This window comes from Telopea speciosissima, chromosome 5 (genome assembly GCF_018873765.1).
Source record: "Telopea speciosissima isolate NSW1024214 ecotype Mountain lineage chromosome 5, Tspe_v1, whole genome shotgun sequence".
NCBI classification, from domain to species: Eukaryota; Viridiplantae; Streptophyta; class Magnoliopsida; order Proteales; family Proteaceae; genus Telopea; species Telopea speciosissima.
The window spans coordinates 12,865,891-12,875,318 of NC_057920.1; the positions used below are offsets into that span (position 1 = coordinate 12,865,891).

At 37.5% G+C, this 9,428-nt stretch overlaps 1 protein-coding gene and 1 long non-coding RNA gene across 3 annotated transcripts; one reads left to right on the top strand and one right to left on the bottom strand.

Annotated features, from left to right (window-relative positions):
- Positions 1 to 316: 316 nt before the first annotated feature.
- LOC122661519 (mitochondrial phosphate carrier protein 1, mitochondrial-like) lies at positions 317 to 5,095 on the top strand. The gene is made up of 6 exons (XM_043856936.1): positions 317 to 522; positions 2,173 to 2,522; positions 2,609 to 2,652; positions 3,444 to 3,658; positions 3,744 to 3,868; positions 4,817 to 5,095. The coding sequence occupies exons 1-6, from the start codon at positions 385 to 387 to the stop codon at positions 4,860 to 4,862; spliced, it is 918 nt and encodes a 305-aa protein (XP_043712871.1). The 5' UTR covers positions 317 to 384; the 3' UTR covers positions 4,863 to 5,095.
- A 3,034-nt stretch (positions 5,096 to 8,129) lies between these two features.
- LOC122661522 lies at positions 8,130 to 9,428 on the bottom strand. Of its 2 annotated transcripts, XR_006332898.1 has the most exons (3): positions 9,291 to 9,428; positions 9,081 to 9,205; positions 8,130 to 8,160 (listed from the first exon to the last, which is right to left on the bottom strand). It is a non-coding gene; the product is annotated as an uncharacterized LOC122661522 (long non-coding RNA). The 2 variants fall into 2 exon arrangements; XR_006332897.1 differs by lacking the exon at positions 8,130 to 8,160 and having other exon boundaries at positions 9,026 to 9,205.

Genomic DNA, 9,428 nt, shown 5'->3' on the forward strand with positions numbered 1-9,428 from the left:
GGCTTCTGGTGCATGGAGGTTTTCCATCCTCTCATTTACTTCTTCATGAAAGGGTCATTTGCCCACCCTTTCCATTTTCGGCTTCTCGTTCTCCAGCGAGCGAAGCTGGTCATGGAATCGATATTGTTCAAACTTGAAGCATACAGAAGCGTCCTTTTATTTTCCTCTCTCCGAAACAGCTCCAAGAACCCTGGAGGATGCTTTGGAGTTTTCGAAGGTCTTTAGTAGGAGTAGAAGGAGGAGAGTCTCAGTCTCTTCGCGGCAGAATCGAGTCTATTGAGTGGCTTAGGTTTGGCAGGGAAGGCAGGGAAAGTATTGGAACAACAAAAAGGTAACAGAGGCGTTCTAGTACAGAGGAATTACAAACAACCAAAGGCGGCTAATATGAGAGCTGTTGATGGAAGATTCTGTGAGGAATTCTCACCAGCTTATTACGGGGTTTGCGCCATGGGGGGAATGCTCAGTGCGGGGACGACCCATCTCGCTATTACTCCTCTGGACGTCTTGAAAGTGAATATGCAGGTGAGTATGATCTCGGAATCCAGCCATTGTTGACGGGTGTTCTTGATAAATTAGCTGAACTCTGTGATTTTGTATACATCTCTCTGTGGAGCAGAGATATATATTTGTTTGCTTGGTCATAGCATTCATCAAGAACAGTTTGATCTTGAAGATGGGCGGGTTCTGGATTCTTGCAAATCCTGACTGTTAGCCATAATACTCAACATTTTGTTATCCCAGCAAGTATATTGATTGATAAAAACGAGTTAGAAGAACAATGATGAAAAAGATTAACCACGGCTTGGTCTTCCCCTTATACATATCACATATGATTCTTAAACAAACCCCCTAGTGGTATCTTTTGAAGCTGCCAAAACCCAAATTTCTTTGACAATGTGGAAGATTCCAAATGCCTTTATTCAGTCCTGTCGCCAAGTCAATCAAGTTCTTAAATCTCTTTCCATTAGTCACTTTTCAGAAAAGAGTATGTCTAATTAGGTCTCAAAGATGAAGTTAACAATAATGGAATCACACTACCAACTTGTATTATCTCGGAAACAGTTGATCCAATGCAAGGATAGCTTTTGAGCTGCTCATTCCAGATGGTTTACTAGAGTTTGAACAAGTCAAGTTTAAATTGTCCTTGGATTACTCATCATAATCTAAAATATCGATTAGTTTGAGGCGATATTAAAGTTCTGAACAAAACAGAAACAGAAAAGAATTCAAATGATCATGTACTATCTGAAGGATCTTCTTTTCAACTTTTTATTATCCATTATTGTTTTTTTAAAAAACTCTATGTTCTACCGCTGCATACTTCGAAACCTGCAATCACAAGGGTTCTATGCCATGCTGACACTGACAAGGTAATCAATTCGTTGGAGGACCCTCTGGATGAACCTAGTGTGCTCTCTTTTTCTGTATCATCCCTTTACTGCACCATATGTTGCATCTATCGCCTACTAATGATGACCATTCTAATTTTCACATTCCCTATTGTTTAGAGTGTGAATGGCTACCATGGCAAAACACAGTTGATTAATGGATGCCATCTTCCGCTGCCACATGTACAAATTGTTTGTAGATAGGACCCAAGGCTCAGATTTTGTGTTTTTTAAACTGTACTCTAGCCTCTTTTATTCAATTTCTTACTGTATCCTTTTCTCCTCCTGGGAAAAAAAGCTCTTTATTATCTCTATTTTTCCTTGTGTCTCTGTTTGTTCCAATGCAAAATGGGAGGAAGTAGAGGAAAAGATTGTACTTTTTTTTTCTTTTACTATCATCAAAATATGTAAATAAGAGATGTAAAGTTTTCAGTGAGACCCACTATTTTATTTGAAGACTGTAAAATTAAGGAGCTACTTAATTTTACTTCCAGGCATTTTGTGTCAAAACAAACGTAAACCATAAGAAAAATCTCTTCATATATTACAATTTTTTTTTGACACTTTTATGTAGGATAACTTGTTAGCTTCATAAAATTTGTCAATTTTATTGGAGTTAAGAGTAAATTTTGATATTACTTTAATCATTTTATTTCCTCTTTGGATTGGTTGATCTCTTTAAGTAGTTGCTTCTGTAGGGCATCTTAATTTTCAGCTTCATTTTCTACTCTCTTCTCTAGTACAGAAAATTTTATGGTACTAATAAAAAAGAAATAAAAATTAGGTGAACCCCATCAAGTATAACAGCATTTATTCTGGGTTAAATATCCTCTTGAAGGAAGGAGGCCCTTCTGCTCTTTGGAGAGGTTGGACTGGGAAGTTACTTGGATATGGTGTTCAAGGTGGCTGCAGATTTGGTCTATATGAATATTTCAAGAAGCTTTACTCTGATGTGTTGGTAGACCAGAACAGGAGCCTCATCTACTTCATCAGCAGTGCATCTGCTCAGGTGTTTGCTGATGTGGCTCTGTGCCCTTTTGAAGCCATCAAAGTCCGTGTTCAAACACAACCTAATTTTGCTAAGGGCTTGGGTGATGGATTTCCAAAGTTCTATGCAAGTGAAGGCTTCTCTGGGTAATAAATCCAAAATTATGCGTCTTTACCTTTTTCTCTATTTCTGTTAAGGTTTTTACCCTTTTCTCTACTTTATCTGATTTCAGCTTTTACAAGGGGCTTGTTCCGCTTTGGGGTCGGAATCTTCCATGTAATTGCCTTTTCCCTGTTCTGTGCATTCTTCTTTTGTTTTTCCATTGTGAAATAGGAATTGGATGCATTATAATGCATCATATGCTACTTAAACGTGCATGCCAATTTGCAAAATTTATGTCAATAAGGAAACCCAATTGTCACTTTTGCACCAAGTAGCAAGAGGGTCCAAGGAGTATATACTTCCATTAATCTTGATCTACATGGTCAACCCATTTTTGTGTTTGGCCATAATCCCATAGTTTTCAAGTTGTCGCCTAGGCGTCCAGGCTCTTTCTTGGGACCAACACGACAGCATGCCTTGTTGACACATCACAAGTTTATGTTGGTTCATGTTTATTGTTTTGTTTTTTTTTATGAATATCCTTATATCACATCCTATGCTTTGTTTATTATATGTTGATTTTCTCATATTAGGTCATTGCTAGCATAATTTTATCATACTTGCATTGATATGACTTCCATATTGTATATAAGCATAATTTTATAAAATGATCATTGCTATATTACATATAGTCATATACTGCACGCTTAGGCAGGTGCCCCTACAACGCCTAGGGTCGCCTAGTTGCCGTGACAACTATGCATGGTCCATGATGATACCAATATGTTCCTCTATTTGTCTTAGGGATATGCTACCGGGTCAATCATTGTCTGTTTATAGTAATGCAATGCATCAATGTTTTCCATTGGATAGAAAAACAACAGGTTGGCATTCAATTGGTCACACAAGATTTTCCAATTATTTATTGATCTCACTTTCTCTACATTTTAACATGTCAAGGACAGTTTCTATGATTATGTTTTCGACATATGAGCATTCAGTGGACTTTTTATATCGTAAAATCATTCAAAGAAGGAAAGAGAACTGCTCAAAAGCTCAACAGCTGGGGGTGACATGCGTAGCTGGCTATACAGCCGGAGCTGTTGGTACCTTTATTTCTAATCCTGCAGACAATATTGTTGCATCTCTTTATTACAAAAAGGCTGATAATGTGGTGCAGGTAATTACTTGTTGGTCAATCTATTCTTTGTCCACTTTAACATCTTGAAAAACTGAGGGATTATCTTGATTTTCATTGTCCTCAGGCTGTAAAGAATATTGGGCTTGTCAATTTGTTTACAAGAAGTCTACCTATCAGGATCGCATTTGTGGGACCACTTGTAACCATGCAATGGTTATTCTATGACACCATTAAAGTATTAACTGGACTGTAAGTTCATCTCTCTTTCATGATTTAGTGAAATATCTCATAGCTTCATTCATTATTAAAAAAAACACTCTAGTGTCTGTTTATTACTTTTTCTTTTCTTTTCCCCTTCTATGGGTATGCGACATTGTAAGCTAATACTTTAGACTGGGCAACATATGTTATTGCCTTAGGATATTAGAGGATCCGTTACAAGTATAATAACTTCTTTTTCTTTCTATTAATTGTATCGTATAAATGGATTATTAGGTTGCTCTATGCTTCTTTTTATTATTTGGCCCATGAATATAATACTCAGCAAAATAGAATTTTTGTTGTTCTGGGGATATTGTACTGCATGGACCATTCTAAATAATCAAAGATTTTACAATATTTGTGGTTGATAAAGAGATAGATTTCAACTCATTGATAATTTAGTAGTTTTCTACAGAGTTGGGGATTTTGGAAACGGGTTATGGATTGGGAAGCTTCCATTTAAATGGGCAGGGAACAGTTAAATGTATAAGGTACAGAAAACTTGCCCAGTAACTGAACTGTTTTGGTCATTGGATCTCCAGCCTACCTTGGTTGACCCAGAATCAACTCACCCACGACTGCTACCTGAAACAGGTCTCAGACACTTGTTTTATTGTCTTAGTGAATACATTAGTGGTCCATGGTTTGACCAAGGTCAGGCTGGAACCGGTCTTTAAACATATAAATAAGGATTGGTGGTGTCACAATCCAGTTTGTGGGGATTAGTTTTAGAGTAATTGTCTTCATACTTGAATGGAATTATTTAAATCCAATTTTCAGTGGCAATCTATTGGCATAGATTGTTGCAAATTTTCACCATCTTATGGGAAAAAAATTTAAGTTTTGAAGTTATTCATCCAAAAGAGGACCTTTATCTCAAAATTGCCTCCACAATGAAGTGACTTATAGATTGTATTGTTCTTATATTTCTTTCAGGCCGACAAGTGGAGATCTTAAAAGTCACTTGGAAGAAGTGAACTAAAAAGCTTAAGCTGTAAATGGGCAATCATAGTTCAACCATGTTAATCTTTTTTACTTCAGGTTAGTTGCCTTTATTAGGCTTTCCAATGAAAATGCAAATTGGGTTTGATCAAATCATTGACAGTTGATACTACTACAGCAGTGGCACTTTTTCTCTGCTATCAAATTTTTTTGGTGCAGTTCATGGCGGTGACAAACATAACTCTTACTCCTGTCTGAGCAGTGTCCACTTTTGTGAATTAGTATGTTTTATAGACTCTCTCTCTCTGATATTAAGGATTCTGACTTTGATCAACTGACATTTAGTGTTTGTATATATGGATTTGCTATTGTTTGTAGCTACTTTTTGCTCGGGTATCAAGCTATAAGCTGAAATATTAATTTGTACTTGTATAATGATAAAGTTGCCATCGTTGATGTGATAGATCTGCTATAAGTTGGCCTGTTTAAGGCATCTCAAACTTCTACCTTTTCTGCTCGCCATAACATTTTAATAGCCAGGTTGGAGAGATTCTCTTTACAGGACAATCACTCAAAAATTGTGTTTGACATCAAACATCTCCAACGAAGCAACTTTGATGGGCCTAAATTTTGTGGATGGGACGGACCCAAGGTCCCTTGCCCATATGTCATGTTTTAGCCAATCCAAGTTGGTAAGGACCGTGAGGCTATGTACATTATGATATTCTCCAGACCTACAATGGCGGGAGCCTCATGCAATGGGTACACCCTTAGATGATTCATAGTTTTTTAGTATTACAAAGAGGGTGCACAGAAGATGGATGAAAGGACATATATTGGGGGAGGAGGGATATAGCATTACATGGAGCTTGATCCACGTGTCAAATTTGGAAATATCGACATCGTCTTGGAAGTATGGGTTTGCCTGTCAAGTATGATTTTATAAGATCACTTTAGCAGCAGCAGCAAGAGGAAAACAAAGCAAAAGTGATTCCTATAGTAGTGGCTCACGTAGCAAGGCCACTTTTGTATTCAATTATTGGGAGAGAGAACACTATTTGGTTGCGAGCCCCTTGCAGCCTGCGCCAATGCAGGGACCTATAGGAGCACATGCCTAAACATCCAATATGGGGGTGGGTGGTCGTTTCACCATCAATGTATCTAGGCGGAGTGGGTACCAACTACCAAGCAGCCTTCTTTTTCCCTCAACAGACGAGAGAACGCTGCCTGGGCCTCTAGAGTCTGCACATACACTAGCCAATGGGAGTGCACACACAAACATCAACTTGAGTGGGATTTCTGTCTTTCCATTAGGACAGGGTGGTACTTTCCATGGAAGTAGGATTGTTCTTTCCATGGGGGCAGGTTTTACAAGTCAAGATTCCTTTACAACTTGCCATATTTCATACGCTTAAATGATCAAAATCCCACTTAAAAGATCATGTGAACCCCGCATGAAAGATGACGCCAAGGTGTGGGTTTTGTTCATTTAATTGGATAATAAAAAATTGGAAAAGATATGTACAAGGCATACTTGGAAAATTAGGTTTTTTTATTCGACTCGTTATTTTCAAAATCTAGCAAGTCAGGTGATTCAAACCTGGTCAGAGGGAGTCATTTCTTTTTAAGGACTGAGTTTTCCTCCACCCACAATAAATGGGATCATTGATTGGACGACCTCAACCGCAATTGATTGACCATGATGCTGTTAGATAGGCTCTGCCGAAGGCTACAAACTTCCTCACTCTATTTAGGATGTGAGATGGAAGGTATTTTGGGAACATACAAAACCCTATAGGGATTTATGAACGCTAGAATGGTGGGTGAACCATCCTCTATAGGTGGAGGAAAACTCTCTTTCTTTTTTTTTTTTTTTAATATTTTGCTTCTCCTTCTTCGAGTGAGGGATTGAGGCTATGGTGAGAAGAAAAAAAATGTCAGAGTATATGTATGTCTGCTCAACAACAATGATCTTTCAGAATTCGACCTCCAGTGGTTCTTTTGTGTTATGGCAATTGCCTTATACTTAATTTGGATTCATCAAAATCAAGTAGCGTTCTAAGGGGTCAATCCTAATCCTAATCCTAATAGTGTTAGAGTATATGCTGATGGATCAATGACTTGCAGTTATCTCCATTCCGTTTGTCTCCTTCGGATGGTGAATCTAGTAATATTTATTCTAACAGAAATGTTGTTCTTGGTACCATGAACATACCTACCACAAATTCACCAGTAGTTAAATTTTCTGGAAGTTTATGACTCATTAACTAATTGTTTATTTTGATTTTGTATCAAAACAAGTTTATCTTTGTGAGATTTAAATGTGGTGTGACAGGAGGCGAGGTTGAAGCAGAAGCCAGGGGTCTTTTTCAAGAGGTCGAAGCAGGTTTGCAGATAGGATTTCAGTCAGGAAAGGTGTGGACACATTCAAAGACGACGGCCAAGATGATCCCGAAGGCTAAGGCTGTGGTTTGGCCTTGGGAGTGTTTTAAAACATTACTTGATCTTTATTTGTGTAGTCTTGAGTATCAAAACTTTGATGTTAAGATGTGTAACAATTCTGTTATGGGAGTTTCTCAATACTTATCTCAGTGAGCGAGGGTTTCGAAGTGGAGGAATGTGGTACAAGAGGATGTCGAAAACTGTGGTTTCTGACTGTTTAATTTTAGTTTGTTTTCGTTTTCATCAGAGTACATTATGACCCTCCCCAGACCCCGAAATGACGGGAGCCTCGTGCACTGGGTACAAAGAATTTTTTTTCATTTTCACCAAAAATAGATATATTGTATCCAAAGTAAAAGCAAAGGGCCGAATTCTCTTCACCATGGAACGAATCTCTTCAACCATAAGAACTGACAGTCTGATTGGACAAGGGAAAGGTATTTTCGACTTCATACAACATGGGTGAAAGAAAACTTAATCTACAAGGGAAACAGAAAGAAGGTGTTACCTGTATCTCCGATTAAAAACCAAACAGATAAACAGAAACCAAACTGGCTAACATCCTTAATTTGTAAGCATTGAAGGAAATGAACATAATTCAGATTGGTCTGAAATTCATCATCCAGTTAGATGATGAGCAGGCATCATCTTCACCAGTTTTGAACTTTACCAGACATTTGCATATGGCATGGTACAAATGCATTTCAGTAATTCAATAGTTAGCTCCACTGAAACACTGGTTATGGACAAGTGAAGAAACATAGAGCTCCATCTCACTGATTGAAAGAAATGGTTTCTAAATCATAGATTAGCATGGTTGAACTATGATTGTTCACTTACAGCTTAATCATTTTAGTTCACTTCTTAAGTGGCTTTTAAGATCTCCACTTGTCGGCCTGAAAGAAATATAAGAACAATACAATCTATAAGTCACTTCATTGTGGAGGAAATTTTGAGATAAAGGTCCTCTTTTGGATGAATTATGAATAACTTAAAAACATTTTTCGCATACGATGGTGAAATTTTGCAACAATCCATGCCAATAGATTGCCACTGAAAATTGGTTTTATTAAGTAAGACACTGCCAATCCTTATATATACGTTTAAAGATCCGTTCCAGCCTGACCCTGGTCAACCCATGGACCACTAATGTACTAAAACAGTAAAACAAATGTCTGAGACCTGTTCCAGGTAATAGTCCTGGGTGAGTTCATTCTGGTTCAACCAAGGTGACCGGGTGATCATCCAACCACCGAAACAGTTCAGTTACTGGGCGAGTTTTCGGTACCTTATACATTTAATTGTTCCTCGTCCATTTAAATGAAAGTTCCCAATCCATAACTGTTTTCCAAAATCCCCAAAAAACTGCTATATTATCAATGAGGTAAAAACAAACTAGTTATCAACCACCACACCACAACAACTCAGCCTTATCCCAACTAAATCGCATCGGCTACATGGATCCTTGCTCTCCAATATTTGAAAAATCTTAAGCAATTAAGAATGGTCCATGCAGTACAGGATCCACTGTTTAACAGAAATTCAAATAATAAAAAGAAGCACAGAGAAACCTAATAATCTATCTATACGATACAATTAATAGAAAGAAAACGAAGTTATATTATTTGTAACAGATTATCTAATATCCTAAGGCAATAACATATGTTACACAGTTTCAAGTATTAGCTTACCATGTTACATACCCACAAAAAGGGGGAAAAGAAAAAATAAACAGAGACAAGAATGTTTATTTTTTTCAAATAACGAATGAGGCTATGAGATATTTCATTAAAACAAGAAAGAGAGATGAACTTACAGTCTGGTTAATACTTTAATGGTGTCATAGAATAACCATCTCAAAGTTACAACTGGTCCCACAAATGTGATCCTGATAGGTAAACTTCTTGTAAACAAATTCACAAGCCCAATATTCTTCACAGCCTGAGGATAATGAAAACCCAAATAAGCCCTCAGTTTGTCAAGAGGTTAAAGTGGACAAAGAACAGGTTGACAAACAAGCAATTACCTGCACCACATTATCAGCCTTTTTGTTATAAAGAGATGTAACAATATTGTCAGCTGGATTAGAAATAAAGGTACCAACAGCTCCAGCTGTATAGCCAGCTACACGTCACCCCCAGCTGTTGAGCTGTTGAGCTTTTGA

Coding starts and splice junctions, on each gene's coding strand:
- LOC122661519 (XM_043856936.1), top strand. CDS start 385: ATGAGAGCTGTTGATGGAAGATTCTGTGAGGAATTCTCACCAGCTTAT. Junction 3,659..3,743: donor AGGCTGATAATGTGGTGCAG/GTAATTACTTGT, acceptor CATTGTCCTCAG/GCTGTAAAGAATATTGGGCT. Junction 3,869..4,816: donor ATTAAAGTATTAACTGGACT/GTAAGTTCATCT, acceptor TATTTCTTTCAG/GCCGACAAGTGGAGATCTTA.